At 42.2% G+C, this 15,906-nt stretch overlaps 1 protein-coding gene across 1 annotated transcript in view; it reads right to left on the bottom strand.

The window, feature by feature from the left end:
* LOC124776180 (sodium-dependent serotonin transporter) overlaps positions 1 to 15,906 on the bottom strand; it is a 470,801-nt gene that overhangs the window by 106,238 nt on the left and 348,657 nt on the right. Inside the window, exon 10 of the mRNA XM_047251016.1 lies at positions 705 to 850. Within this exon, the coding sequence (XP_047106972.1) occupies positions 705 to 850 (146 nt within the window). The remainder of the gene's footprint in view (positions 1 to 704; positions 851 to 15,906) is intronic.

Here is a 15,906-nt window from a genome sequence, read left to right as displayed (position 1 = left end):
TCAATTTTTGGGACACATGTTTTAGTAACTTTTAAGACTAAACATATGAAGTAGCTCTTGCTATATCTGTTCTTTGGTTTGTTCTTCATAACACGCATCTATGGTTATTTACTCTTCGATTTGTTTAAAATTGGCTGATGATCAGTTACAGCTGTGCTTTCGCATCTGCTGCAGCACCTCTTTAGATGAGACACCTGTTTATTCTTTAGTGTCGAACACTTTTGATAGGGTTGTAGTAATAACATTGCCGTACAGATACGACGTGGCAAGATACATAAATAATATATGAAACTTTGAAAGTATTGTATTGTATCAGCTCTTCTGTAACGAATTGTACGCTATGCAGTTGTCATTCTTTCATCTTTTTTTTTATCTAGACAGATACTGTAATGACAGTTATTAAATAACGAACGTATCGGCAACTGTACATCATGAATTTTGTAGAACACTTAACAACTATTTGCAAGCGCCTTATAAAAAAAGGTACTCACGTAAGTGGTTGTGGGAAGCACTCGTGTAGTTGGTGGTGGGGAATACTCACATAGTAGGTAGTGGGACTCACGTGGATAGTGGTGAGGTGTACTCGGAGTATTCACGTGGGTGATGGTGGTAGTCAGTACTCACGTAGGTGGTGGTGGTGGTGGTGGCCAGTACTCGCCTAGTTGGTGGTTGTGAGCATGGGTTTGCTGGCGGTGAGTACTCACGTAGGTGGTGGTGGGGAGTGCGCAGATGTAGACGGCAAGCAGCAGCACAGCGACGAAGGCCTCGCGGTGCCGGCCGAGCACGCGCGGGTACTCGTCGCACAGCGCCGTGATCATTGCCTCCAGGCCGCCGAACGTGCTGTCCAGCCCTGCACACACCACGTGCCCTCACTCAACACTTTCACGAGCAAATTTTTAGGTGTAATTCACGGTTAAAGAGAACGCAGTTCATTTCAGATGGTCGTCCTTATGCAGAGATATTCATTTCAGAGGCAGCTGTTTCGGATCATGGTGGAGGAAGAACTTGCTAGGGAAGGGGAGGAGGAATCTTCATGAGGCTTTGCAGTTACCTCCTGGGTGAAACCCAAATTTCCCGCAAAGTGAGGGTTTGTCATACTGCTGCTCCATCTGCGGGATAAGAATATTTAGGCTGGAGCTTTTAGAGAGGACTAGGCTACTTCATATTTAGAAAATCAGATGAGCAAAAATTATTAGTTTTTGAAAGGAAAATATTAAGGAAAATTTTTGTACCGAAGAGAGACCAGAAGCACAGGAGTGGAGAATACTTTAAAACCAGGAACTGAAGGAGCTATAAAAACAGGCTGACGTCAGTCAAAGGATGAAGAGGAGGAGACTGATGTGGGCTGGACATCTAATTCGGATGGAAGAGGAACGAATACTTGAAGTAGCATTCTCTGGAGCCATAGGGGGCAGAAGGAAGCGAGGAAGGCCACGAACATGATGGAAGGATGACATCGACGAGGACGCAGTGGCAATGGGCCTGAGAAAAGGAGAATGCACTACAAAAGCCAGGAACAGAGAGCACTGGAAGAGGAATGTAGAGAAAGCGTATAGTTTCCAAGGCCCAAGTGACAGTTAAGAAGAAAGAGAAGAAGAAGGCTACGAGCTGCAATTGCGTTTAACACTCTCCTTCCTCTTCATTCATTACAAAACGAACACAACACTACGTTCTAGAAGCACACTTCACTGTCATTCACACGACACAGATACCCAACCAAAACTTCATAACAGGTAGCAGGAAGTCCACCACAAACCACCCACCCTAGAGCCTAGTCAAGGACGTCAGTGCGGCATTACCAAATTGGTACCTCAATGCTTGTTTCTTGAATACGGGACTTGCCTTTGCGTACAGCGTGACGGCAAGTAGGACTTCTAGCAATGCTTGTGACAGCGTTCAGCATGGCAGATGGCGTCGAATGCATTCTTGCCTGTCATAACAACAACGAAGTGTAGAGCGTAGAGTGCATAAACTCACGATAGCTGCCGAATTTGTAGACTAACTGCAGCTGATGGTCCAGATAACGTGTTCTATGACGTTTACAGTAATGGGATCCTATCCTCAAGGAATGAAATAAGTCATCGTGTACAACCCCTCGAAGTTGGTCAGCTTTTCCTACACTCTGTGTGTATGTGCGTGTTTGTGTGTGTGTGTGTGTGTGTGTGCCTGTGTATGTGTGTATTCAAAGGAGTCTGTTTCATTTCGCGTATGTTTCACTTCTTATTTCATCTGCCGAACTCTTTCATTATCTGCATATAAATTCAATGAAGTTCTTCTCTCTCTCTCTCTCTTTCTGAGATATACCGGTCTTACTCTATGGGTTGCACGGCCCATGCAGAACAGCGGACTATTCTGCTTCGTCTCATACATCCTGGTGTCCTGAGCTGGAAAGCACCCGGCAAAGAATTGACGTGGACTGCCCCGTTACCTATTTGTGACGCTTTTTGTGTATTCCAAATTTTTGCTTACTGTCGTTCGCGTATTTATGACTGTTAATTGGCAGTAATTTGCCAATATGTGATTGTGAGAGTCACTCGTGAGGAACATAGCACGTAACAACACATGGTATACTTGAGGACAGTTTATGGCGTAAGACACTTACCCTTTGTTTTATTTGCTGATAAGTATACGTGCAGTTCGGAAGCTACGTTACCCTTGTGAGCTATGTTTGCTTTTTTTCTTTTTGTTTGTGGAACATAGCTCTCATTGCGTCAACAGATCTACGATTTGGTTCACTGAGTTTGAGGGAGAGAATTATTCTATTGTTTTTAAAAATCTTGGAACTATGATCTATACTGCTTACTTATATATTTTAATGAAACGTTTCAGAAGATCAAGATTTTTTGATGCAAACTTATGTTTTGTGGACTTTATTTGTACATGATGTTGATCAACTACGTGGCCGGGGCAAAAGACTGCGTTCATTTCTGTTCTGGCCCCATACAACATACTTAAAAACTGCACTAGCTGTACTGAATACCTGTCTTCTCTTTTAATAGACAAGTTTGCTAGTAATCAATGTGTAACTACCGAATGTATCTGATTCTTCTTGGGAGCATGTGACTTCACTGTGTATAAAAAAGCCTTAGAAATCTGTAGTAACCGGTCAACATGTATTGTAAATTTAGCGGTGCGCTTTACTGGTTACAATGGTTACTACAACTCCATCAGTCATCTCCTTCCCATGACACGCCAGTTACGAAAAAAAGCAACACACAATAGCTGACCAGAAAATAAGTGAACCAAGACGGTGTTTCATTAGGAAGAGAGCAAACTGAAAGCCATCGTAACTGATCCTTCAGTTAACTGTGCTAAGCAAACCACTAAGTAATATTCGAAGACATTGTTTTATCCAGTGAAAAAACAATGTGTCGACTGGATGTTGACATGTACACACCTTTAGATTTTCCCATGTCTCAATCAGAGAGAGAGAGTGTCGATTGGATGTTGACATGTCCGCACCTTTAGATTCTCACTTGTGTCAAGCACAGAGTTCAATGTCGTTTTATTCTACTACACACATCATGTTAAGGCGAGTAGCGCGTTTACATAAGTGAAAAAGGGACGGATAATTCCTGCCTCACATGAGTAATAAGAGAAAACCGGAGAAGTACGAACTTTGTTGTTGAACTATGAAACAGTTACATGCTTGTGTACAATTACCGTTTTTGGTGCCGAGAAACTGTGCATTGTGGGAATCAACTTGTATTATAGAATCAATTATCTTACGAAAAATAGGTTACATTGTTAGCAAAAAGTAGAAAATTGTAACTAATGGAGCCTGTGTTGATTCCTATAGTCAGATGTTCAGATATATTTTTCCTTTAAAATATTTCTGGCGTTTTGAAGACCTATTCCATGACCACTGGTCAAACACACAGGTTCACTGGAATAAAAATAAGTAAACAAAATCATTAATACGAAATATATTACAATGCCCTCGTTGTTGACTAAAATACTTTTCTTCTGTCTTGAAATCATCGTTCACTAAAGGGATGTTGTCACCAATGTTATTTTGAAACAAAAAAAGACAACGACACTAACTGGGTCGAATGATTAGATCGTAGACTTTTAGAAAAATATTCTTCACGTTGTTTTGGTAACGTTTTCTCATAATATGCTCGCTCTTCTATCCGTGATGTACAAGCAAATCACTCGCTACAAAGCAGGTAGTAGTAGAGAAGGATGTAGCTTGTGTTGTTGACAACGTCATCCAAGGACCTATTCAGCAAGTCCCCCCCCCCCTCACCACCGCAAACTCTAGGAAAGGAAAATGAATTTCTGCTCAGTCGCACGGGAAGACGTTGCAATTCAGAATCAGAGTGAAGAAAGTCAGAACATTTAATGGATGGGGTTTGTTTTGAACTATAGTTGCGTAAAGTACAGGTGTATGTAGGTCCTGAACTACTTCGTCTGGAACTGCCAACCTAGGGAAGCAATTGGTTGTTACCCATTACCGAATGTTCTGTGTCCTCCGATTTTGTTTCGTTTGTGCGTTGCTTCTTTTGAAATGAGTAATGTGACAAACACTAATCTACCAACGGTTTCGAGTCCCATTCTCACAACACAAGAATGAATCGTCGATTGCTACCACCGTATGTCAGTTCTGTTTACGCACAATCAAAAATGGTGGATATAGACTATGAGAAGGATGCGGGCGTTTTTCACCCGCACCGCTCCTCTTCCGTAACTTCTCGTTTGTTTACGCTCTCGGCAGACTGTCGCGTTACAGTGTCTGCACTATAGCATGTTTAGTGAATGATAAACACAGATTTTTAAATGATTCTGAGCTCTATTTTGCAAGAAATTCCTCCTCACTTAGTCTACCACAAAACCAATAACCAATAGAAGATCCCCCACTCTCCACCCAGCCGCGCGGGATTAGCCGAGCGGGCTTAGGCGCTGCAGTCATGGACTGTGCGGCTGGTCCCGGCGGAGGTTCGAGTCCTCCTTCGGGCATGGTTGTGTGTGTTTGTCCTTAAGATAATTCAGGTTATGTAGTGTGTAAACTTAGGGACCGATGACCTTAGCAGTTAAGTCCCATAAGATTTCACACACATCTGAACATCTCTGAACACTCCACCCATTCCATCTCGAATCCTGAGGAAACTTTTGCATTCGGGCCCAAGAAATACAGAGTGACGCGATCCACATCAAAAGTGTCTTGTTAGATGGTTTGAACGTGACTGTACCACTCGTAAATGAAACAGGACTATGAAAATCACTCCTTGGATGCCATGTACTCTGCAGCCTCACACACAGGTTTAGATGTACATGAATGAGAGGATTTTATATGGTGTTTATATTTCAGGACTGCAGTGAAACAAAATAAGTGTATAGTTTCGTTACTAATTCAGACTTTGTAATTGAGATCTTTTCCTCGAATTCGTAGGATAATGATTTCATGTTGCACAAAATGACAGTGGAACAGTTATAAATTTTACGAATTCAAAGTCCGTCCTATGTCTGTATTTCGGTTTTTATTTCTTTTTGTTTCCAAAATTTATTTCGGATTGAAACCTCCATCGTCAGGGTTTCCTAGAGGCAGTCAACATGTTTCATCATGCTTCAAATACTCCTCTGTCTATCCAGAGTAACATTATCCCTTTGTTATTCTAAATCGCTTGAGAAAAATTCATATCATGCCCCATCCGAAGTTGTTCCATGTCTGTTAAGATCTCGTCGTCAAACCGTATTACTCCATCCTCCACTGCTAAGGAAATAACCAAAATTATGGCATTTTTCTGTATAATAAGGTATCTTTTCTTATTGTTGCCCCTAACTTAAATATAGTAACAAAGTATAATATATTTGGAACAGTTATAAATTTTACGAATTCAAAGTCCGTCCTATGTCTGTTTTTCGGTTTTTATTTCTTTTTGTTTCCAAAATTTATTTCGGATTGAAACCTCCATCGTCAGGGTTTCCTAGAGGCAGTCAATGGAAACCGACAGTCTTAGAGGAATTTCGCCATGGTCCACCAATGATGCATAGCAAGCACATCTGAGGGATGTTATGTTATTATGTAAATGGAAAACCGTCAAAAGAAAAAAGCAAGGTGTGTCTCCATATTCAAAGAATCTGTTCTACTTCTGCTCGATGCAGAAACTCTTCTCAGATTTTTGGTTTCAATAACATGAAAACATAATTGACAAACAAGAGTACGAAAATATTGAGAGAAAACATATTATGTATGTACATGGGAAACAAATGATCGCTACTAAGAAAAAAAAAAAAGAGCTATCCGTACATTCAGGGAATCTGCTCCATACAGAAATTCTTCATAGATTTTTGAGAGGAAACATACATAGTATGTATGTTTACTCTAAAACATCTGAGAACAATTTCTGTACGGAGCAGAAGTGAAACAGATTCTCTGAATATGCAGAGATCTGTCTTTTTTTTTCTAAGTAGCGATCATTTGCTTCCCATCTCCATAACCAAAGATATTCACTTAAGATAGTTGCCATTTATGAACAGGTTACATTGGATCAGTAAGATTGTTGAAAAGAAGTACTTTATATTATTATAGTGAATTTTTGTGTAGCAGCGCTTCCCATCTCCATAACCAAAGGTACTCACTTACGATAGTTGCCATTTATGAACAGGTTACATTGGATCAGTAAGATTGTTGAAAAGAAGTACTTTATATTACTATAGTTAATTTTTGTGTAGCAGCTTACAATCGGTGCGATACTATAAAAGAGCAGCACCTGTTTGATTACGAATATTAATTTTAGCGCAGTTAAGGATGACGCGATATTTTCTAGAAATTTTGGCTTAAAGTATCCCACTCATTGCAAGCTCTTATTTCAAAATGTCTTTCCTCTGTTCCTTCAGATCAAGTTATCATAAAAATTAATTGTAAAACCGCTAATTATTTTTTCCATTATGTTTTACGTAATTTCTCTTTTAATAGTCACTTACGTAATTTCTCATAGTAGTAACATAGTTATGGTCTTACACCTATAAGACAGAACTACCGTAAGCAAATATTTTGGTGGTTCAAATGGCTCTCAGCACTATGGGACTTAACATCTGAGGTCATCAGTCAAGTAGAACTTACAACTACTTAAACCTAACTAACCTAAGGACATCACACTCATTAATGCCCGAGGCAGGATTCGAACCTGCGACCGTAGCGGTCACGCGGTTTCAGACTGAAGCGCCTAGAACCGCTCGGCCACACCGACCGGCAAATATTTTGGTCAAATAAGATGTTTTTTCTCAATTTTTTCATACTACTGTTTGTTAACGATGTGTTTATGTAATGGAAACCGACAGTCTTAGAGGAATTTCGCCATGGTCCACCAATGATGCAAATTCTTGCAAGATACAGGTAAGCTATAGAAGTGTAGCGCTCATATGCTTATCTTTTCATTGATGTAAGAATATAACCGTCGTCAGTTGTGTTTGCTTCGCCAGGTTACGGTGAAAAACCTCGAGTGACTGCTGGAATCCCTGAACATGGAAGTTTCATTCCGAAATACGTATCTCAAATAAAAACTTGAAATACTGAAGTACAGTCACCCGACAGACTTAAAATCCTGAAATATATACATTTTGGTTACGTCGAACGTGACTTGGAACAAAAATTTACGATTGTTCCCGTTTTCTCCTACCGGCGGATTGTTAAAGCACCACACATGCACGGTTAAATGCAAATAAAGTCAGAGGAGCTCGAGTGGAACATCTGTCTTGGAAAAATTCCGATGACGAAAGAATCGTTTATGTCCAGCTTACTACAGCAAATGGAAGTGGGAGCACGATCCACTCATTGTTCAAGCATGAGACGACGTCGTACGGCTTGGAGGAGACAGAGGTTGGACCATATGGTGGGCTTCCGGTTGGGACGGCGGTCGCTCGGGAAAGGCTTTCACACGAGAGCTCCTGAGAAACACTCTGTTCGTCGTTCCGAGAAATGCTACATGAGTGACGAGAGCCAGAGTAAAGGGAAATCCGCTTATGCAACGCAGCTGCGACGCTCTTTCAGGGCTGGCGCACCACACACAAGGTGCAGTTGCTCGTTCTACTCGTGCTGGTGCTAGTCCTGGCACACGTCAGGTTCTGCCCCAGCGTCCGTTCCCCAGCCCACCCTCTATTGTAATCTACTGCTTTCTCTCTCTCTCTCTCTGTGCGTGCGTGTGTTTGTGTGTGTGTGTGTGTGTGTGTGTGTGTGTGTGTGTGTGTGAGTGTGTGCCCTTTCCTCCCCACCTCTCCCTCTATCTATCACCGCCTCCCTTAAACTCAAAACTGTCTCTCGCTCTCCCTCCCCCTCCCCCCCCCCTCTCTCTCTCCCTGTCTCTCAGTTTCTGTTTTTGTCTCTTTCTCTGTCCATTCTCATGTGACGCCGATTACGTACGTGGGGACCTTAACTGTCTCAGCTATTACAGAAAGCATGAGCTTAGCGTTACAGGTTATGATTAAATACTGTCATTCGAAATTAGTATTGCCATGGAAAACATCTGTGGATGGAAAAAGAGCGCAGTTTTTCACCTTAACATAATAAATAATTATATATATGACATAATGCATGATAGTAGTGTACATTATTCAACCAGCTTGTGGCCTGTACCTTACAGGGTATGTTGTACTGTTAGCGACAAGAGAGCGCTATAGGTATTGGCTCTGCGATTGTCGGGCAGATGATAGTTCGAACTCATGAGGGACCGGCGGGTCTGTGAAACGAGAAAGGAGCCACAAGAAAAAAAGGAACATATCAATTAACAGGCAGTACGGTATACCTGGTCACCCTGCAGAAGTACTGTCGCACTTAAGACGACGAATGAAACATTAGTTTTACAGTTGTTTTAGTGATTCATAATGACACACCATACCATCCAATATGGTTTCACTGAAATTCACATTGGTCGTGGAAATCTACACAGTAGTGACTGTCAAGAAGATTATAACGAAGGATCCCTTTTGGAAAGCTGACGGAAGTTTTAGTGGTTACTGGAGTAGTGTTCACCGAAGAAGGCCTGAGGCAGGCAGCTATTCTGTGGCGAACGCAAGGTAATACCACGTGACAGGTCTCCCGCTGGGATCCTTCTGGTCCCATGTGCAAAAGCGGCGTGCGACCAGAAGAACAAGTTGGACATCTAGCGATGATCTCTGTGTTTAGTCATAACTACCATGTTATTTGTAAGATACTGGATAAACCGTAATACAACCAGAGACACCATTTAACAATAAGTATAGCATAGCCCAGTAACATTTCTAGTAGAATTGTCAACAAGCATATGCAATCATACAATATCGCTGACCATCTGACATAATTGCCGTCACTAAATTTCAGCTGGAAATTATGTTTAGTTCTGTCCAGTATTCATGAAATGTCAGAGATAGCGCACAACTGATTACTACTAGAATAACAACGAATGTAGAATAACAATGAATGTAATCAGTAAACAAACAGCCATCAACAGAAATAAGAAAATCGCTGATTATCTGTCACAAGAGCTGTTCAATTTCAAATAGCTCTGAGCACTATGGGACTTAACTGCTGAGGTTATCAGTCCCCTAGAACTTAGAACTACTTAAACCTAACTAACTAACCTAAGGACATCACACACATCCATGCCCGAGGCAGGATTCGAACCTGCGACCGTAGCGGTCGCGCGGTTCCAGACTGTAGCGCCTAGAACCGCTCGACCACCCAGGCCGGCAAGAGCTGTCACTAAATGTCAACTACAGATTAAGATTTATATCCGACGACTAACAAACGAAAAGTCAGAACGTACTAAAAAACTAGTTATCATTGCTACATCAACGTAAAATATAATCAGTAAGAAATAGAACCAGAAACAGCTATACTGCATAGTAATCCGGACTTGAGAACGTATGTGACATTATATTATTCATAAGTAACTTACATGCAATACAATAAATGTTCCAAAATATATAAGGTGTTCTAATACAAGTAAATAGGCCTACAGTTCAAATGAAATAACACTACTGGCCATTAAAATTGCTACACCAAGAAGAAATGCAGATGATAAACGGGTATTCATTGGACAAATATATTATACTAGAACTGACATCTGATTACATTTTCACGCAATTGTGTGCATAGATCCTGAGAAATCAGTACCCAAAACAACCACCTCTGGCGTAATAACGGCCTTGATACGCCTGGGCATTGAGTCAAACAGAGCTTGGATGGCATGTACAGGTACAGCTGCCCATGCAGCTTCAACACGATACCACAGTTCATCAAGAGTAGTGACTGGCGTATTGTGACGAGCCAGTTGCTCGGCCACCATTGACCAGACGTTTCAATTGTTGAGAGATCTGGAGAATGTACTGGCTATGGCAGCAGTCGAACATTTTCTGTATCCAGAAAGGTCCGTACAGGACCAGCAACATGCGGTCGTGTATTATCCTATTGAAGTGTAAGGTTTCGCAGCGATCGAATGAAGGGTAGAGCCACGGTCGTAACACATCTTAAATGTAACGTCCACTGTTCAAAGTGCCGTCAGTGCGAACAAGAGATGACCGAGACGTGTAACCAATGGCACCCGTTCCATCACGCCGGGTGATATGCCAATATGGCGATGACGAATACTCGCTTCCAAAGTGCGTTCACCGCGATGTCGCCAAACACGGGTGTGACCATCATGATGCTGTAAACAGAACCTGCATTCATCCAAAAAAATGACGTTTTGCCATTCGTGCACCCAGGTTCGTCGTTGAGTATACCATCGCAGGCGCTCCTGTCTGTGATTCAGCGTCAAGGGTTAGCGCAGCCATGGTCTCCGAGCTGATAGTCCATGCTGCTGCAAATGCCGTCGAACTGTTCGTGCAGATGGTTGTTGTCTTGCAAACGTCCCCATCTGTTGACTCAGAGATCGAGGCGTGGATGCAAGATCCGTAACAGCCATGCAAATAAGAAGCCTGTCATCTCGATTGCTAGTAATACGAGGCCATTGGGATCCAACACGGCGTTTCGTATTACCCTCCTGAACCCACCGATACCATAGTCTGCTAACAGGCATTGGATCTCGACGAACGCGAGCAGCAATGTCGCGATACGATAAATCGCAATCTGGATAGGCTACAATCCGACTTATCAAAATCGGAAACGTGATGGTACGCATTTCACCTCCTTACACGAGGCATCACAACAACGTTTCACCAGGCAACGGCGGTCAACTGCTGTTTGTGTATGAGAAATCGGTTGGAAACTTTCCTCATGTCAGCACGTTGTAGGTGTCACCACCGGCGCCAACCTTGTGTGAATGCTCTGAAAAGCTAATCATTTGCATATCACAGTATTTTCTCCCTGTTGGTTAAATTTCGTGTCTGTAGCACGTCACTTCGTGGTGTAGCAATTTTAATGGCCAGTAGTGTAATATTTACAGCAGAGGCACTGGTTATACAAATATATTATACTTTGTTATTATATGTAAGTTAGGGGCAACAATAAGAAAAGATACCTTATTATACAGAAAATGCCATAATTTTGGGTATTTCCTTAGCAATGGAGGATGGAGTAATACGGTTTGACGACGAGATCTTAACAGACATGGAACAACTTCGGATGGGGCATGATATGAATTTTTCTCAAGCGATTTAGAATAACAAAGGGATAATGTTACTCTGGACAGACAGAGGAGTATTTGAAGCACTTAACTCTCGAATACATTCTGCGGCCTCTCTCAAGTGACTATTAATGGCAGACTGACTCTCCACGTGAAACATATCTCACTTTTGGCAGTTGTCAGGAAGGGATAGCACTGGTAGGACTTATCCCCCAGACAGTGAAGTAACGACGTCCCCACACAGCCTGTCTGCGAGGAGAACGCTTCGTTCAGCCGCATCCTTACCTACACACTACTGCAAATATCTCCAGATGCCACACATTAGAGGCGCACAGATTAGTTTGCGAAGTGGCAGACACTGAGATAACTGATCGCGGAATAGAAAAGCTACTACAATAACTTAATAATGGAAAGGCATCAGGACCAGATGAGATACCCATAAGATTCTAGAAAGATTATGCGAAAGAACTTGCTCCATTTATAGCAGCAGTTTACTGTAGATCACTAGAGCAACGAAGGGTACATAGTATTTTCAAGAATGGCCGCAGAACTGATGTACACAATTATAGATCTGTAACACTGCCGTCACTCTTCTGTAGAATTATGGTAAATGTTTTATGCTCAAGAATCATTACGGTTTTGGAAAACGAACGATCTTCTCCATAAAAATCAACGCGAAGCCTGAAAACAGAGATCTTGCGAAACTCAATTCGTTCTGTCAATCCATGAGATCCACATCGATGTAAACAACGGCACTCAGGTTAATTCCATATTCCTTGACTTCAGGAAAGTACTTGACACCTTCCCGCACTGCCGTTTAGTAGAAAAAATACGTGCTTGGCGAGAAGTGGGCCAGAGTTGTGACTGGATTCAAGAATTCCTTGCAAATAGAACCCAACACGTCGCCCTTAACGGAACAAAATCGACGGATGTAAAGGAATTTCCGGAGTACCCATGGAAGTGTGAAAGGACCGTTACTGTTTGCAGTGTATATAAATGATGTAGTAGGAAGCGTGGCAAGCTCTCTAAGCCTGTTCGCAGATGATCTATATCTATAAAAAAGTAGAAACTGCTAGAAGAAAATATCGATTTGCAGAATGGCTTGCAGAGGACTGATGAATGGCGCATGCTCTGTCAGCTGACCCTGAACGTAAATAAATGTAACATATTGCGCATTCATACGAAAAGAAATCCACTACTGAACAGCTACACTATCGACGACAAATTTCTAGAAATAGTATATACATCAAAATATCTGGGAGTACTATCCAGAGCCACCATAATGGAATGACCAAGTAAAACAAATAATAGGAAAAGCAGCTGCCAGACTGAGAGTCATAGGAAGAAACTTAAGGAAATGTAATTCATCCACGAAGGAAGTGGCTTGTAAGCTGTTTATTCGACTGATTCTTGAGTAATGTTCATCAATCTGGGATCCCTACCAGGCAGAACTGATAGAAGAGAAGAGCCAAAGAAGAGTGGCGCGTTTCGTCACTGGACCGTCAAATCGGCGCTAGAGTGTTACCGAGATGCTCAAAAAACTCCAGCGGCAGACGTTATAAGAGAGGCGTTATGCATCATAAGGAGGATTACTATTGAAATTTCGAGAGAGCACTTTCCCTGAAGAGTCGGACAACGTATTACTTCCTCCCACATACATCTCGTGTAATGATCACGAAGTGAAAATTCGAGAAGTTAGAAACTATATATAGAGGTTTATCGACGTTCTTCCCATGTGCCATTCGCGTGTGGAACTAGGTAGGGGGGGTCAATCAGTGGTACGAGAAGTATCCTCCGTGACACAACATTAAGTGGCTTGGGGAGTATGATGTCAACGTAACATGTCACCAAATAATATTTGGACAATGCTACGACCGAGCTGTGTTGTGTTGTTCTGGCGACAGCGAGGACAGCTGCGTTCGAAGGAGGATTACGAGCTCGCCGCGCCTGGCGCGACCTCCGGGTTGCGCACAATTTGTCACGCGCGGATTTTCGTCAGGCGTCTGCGACGGCCTGTCCCTCGCCTTTCTCGCCCACAGTAGGTAGAAAAATCAGCTGCCTGTCACGTTGACAGCTACCGGCGTCCGCCCCATGTCATCTCGGCAACAGCAAGAGCGCGTACTCCGTTGCTAGAGCGGCGGTAGTCCACCGGTTGGCCTTATTCCCCCCCCCCCCCCCCATCAGTAAGGATTTGTGATAGGGAAGTCACAAGATGCGATGTACGAAACGGGACAAGAATTTTTGACAACTGCGGAGGCATAATATTCGGTGAGCGTAATGAAGTACAGGAGCCATCGACAACATATGATGGACACTGCTGTTTTCCAGGATGTAACATATGAGAATCAAATGTTACCTTGTAAGTTTTCTAGTTCATTTTTAGTAATCACTTTACCATCTGGTGAGCAAGATGTATGAGAGAGGCGAAATACCCTCAGACTTCAAGAAGAATATAATAATTCCAATACCAAAGAAAGTAGGTGTTGACAGATGTGAAAATTACCGAACTTTCAGTTTAATGAGTCACAGCTGCAAAATACTAACGCGAATTCTTTACAGACGAATGGAAAAACTGATAGAAGCCGACTTCGGTGAATATCAGTTTGGATTCCGTAGAAATGTTGGAACACGTGAGGCAATACTGACCCTACGACTTATCTTAGAAGAAAGATTAAGGAATGGCAAACCTACGTTTCTAGCATTTGTAGACTTAGAGAAAGCTTTTGACAATGTTGATTGGAACACTCTCTTTCAAATTCTGAAGGTGGCAGGCGTAAAATACAGGGAGCGAAAGGCTATTTACAATTTGTACAGAAACCAAATGGCAGTTATAAGAGTCGAGGGACATGAGAGGAAAGCAGTGGTTGGGAAGGGAGTGAGACACGGTTGTAGCCTCTCCCCGATGTTATTCAATCTGTATATTGAGCAAGCAATAAAGGAAACAAAAGAAAAGTTCGGAGTAGGTATTAAAATCCACGGAGAAGAAATAAAACTTTGAGGTTCGCCGATGACATTGTAATTCTGTCAAAGACAGCAAAGGACTTGAAAGAGAAGTTGAACGGAATGGACAGTGTCTTGAAAGGAGGGTATAAGATGAACATCAACAAAAGCAAAACGAGGATAATGGAATGTAGTCGAATTAAGTCGTGTGATGCTGAGGAAATTAGATTAGGAAATGAGGCACTTAAAGTAGTAAAGGAGTTTTGCTATTTGGTGAGCAAAATAACTGATGATGGTCGAAGTAGAGAGGATATAAAATGTAGACTGGCAATGGCAACGAAAGCGTTTCTGAAGAAGAAAAATTTGTTAACATCGAGTACAGATTTAAGTATCAGGAAGTCGTTTCTGAAAGTATTTGTATGGAGTGTAGCCATTATGGAAGTGAAACGTGGGCGATAAATAGTTTAGACAAGAAGAGAATAGGAGCTTTCGAAATGTGGTGCTACAGAAGAATGCTGAAGATTAGATGGATAGATCACATAACTAATGAGGAGGTATTGAATAGAATTGGGAAGAAGAGGAGCTTGTGGTACAACTTGACTAGAAGAAGGGACCGGTTGGTAGGACATGTTCTGAGACATCGAGGGATCACCAATTTAGTATTGTAGGGCAGCGTGGAGGGTAAAAATCGTAGGGGGAGACCAAGAGATGAATACACTAAACAGTTTAAGAAGGATGTAGGCTGCAGTAGGTACTGTGAGTTGAAGAAGCTTGCACAGGATAGAGCAGCATGGAGAGCTGCATCAAACCAGTCTGAGGACTGAAGACCACAACACAATCAGGGAAAGAGACCCGAGCTTCATATTTTTATTGGATTTGTCATGTTTCATATTTGTTCGCTAACACTTCTTCAAACACTAGTTTTCCATAGTCGATACGTTACACAGCGGAGCTTCTGAGTAGAACCACTGACCTTTGGTTGCTATAGTCCGACCCTCGAAAGAGGCACGGACGGGGATTGCGTTGTTGGCAATTTCAAGCGACAGCTGCCGAATGTGCATGCGCGTGGTTTCCGCTTGAAGAAATCATATATCCTGCAATTTATGTCTCTCGCTTGCTTATGCACGATTTATCACTTACCACACCATTAGCGACGACAAGTCGCAACAAATAGAATAGAAATTCACAAAAGAACTCGCTACGATCATGTTTAGTGCTCGCATTAGCTACGGCATTCACAGCAACGCGCTCAGAACAGTTCTGAACGCTGCGCTAGGCTGCGTATTACGTGCTCATCACTTCAAGCAATACTGAGTTTCTGTTGCCAAAGGTAAGCCAAAAAATTTGTAAGGGCCAGCTACAGTACAGACAAATTAGTAAGAGCATGTACAGTTGGATGTTGCTTTTCAAAATTTATTATCCG

Source organism: Schistocerca piceifrons, chromosome 1 (assembly GCF_021461385.2).
Source record: "Schistocerca piceifrons isolate TAMUIC-IGC-003096 chromosome 1, iqSchPice1.1, whole genome shotgun sequence".
In the NCBI taxonomy this organism is placed as follows: domain Eukaryota; kingdom Metazoa; phylum Arthropoda; class Insecta; order Orthoptera; family Acrididae; genus Schistocerca; species Schistocerca piceifrons.
The sequence above is the reverse complement of the archived record's forward strand: the minus strand, read 5'-3'. Positions and strand labels throughout refer to the sequence as shown.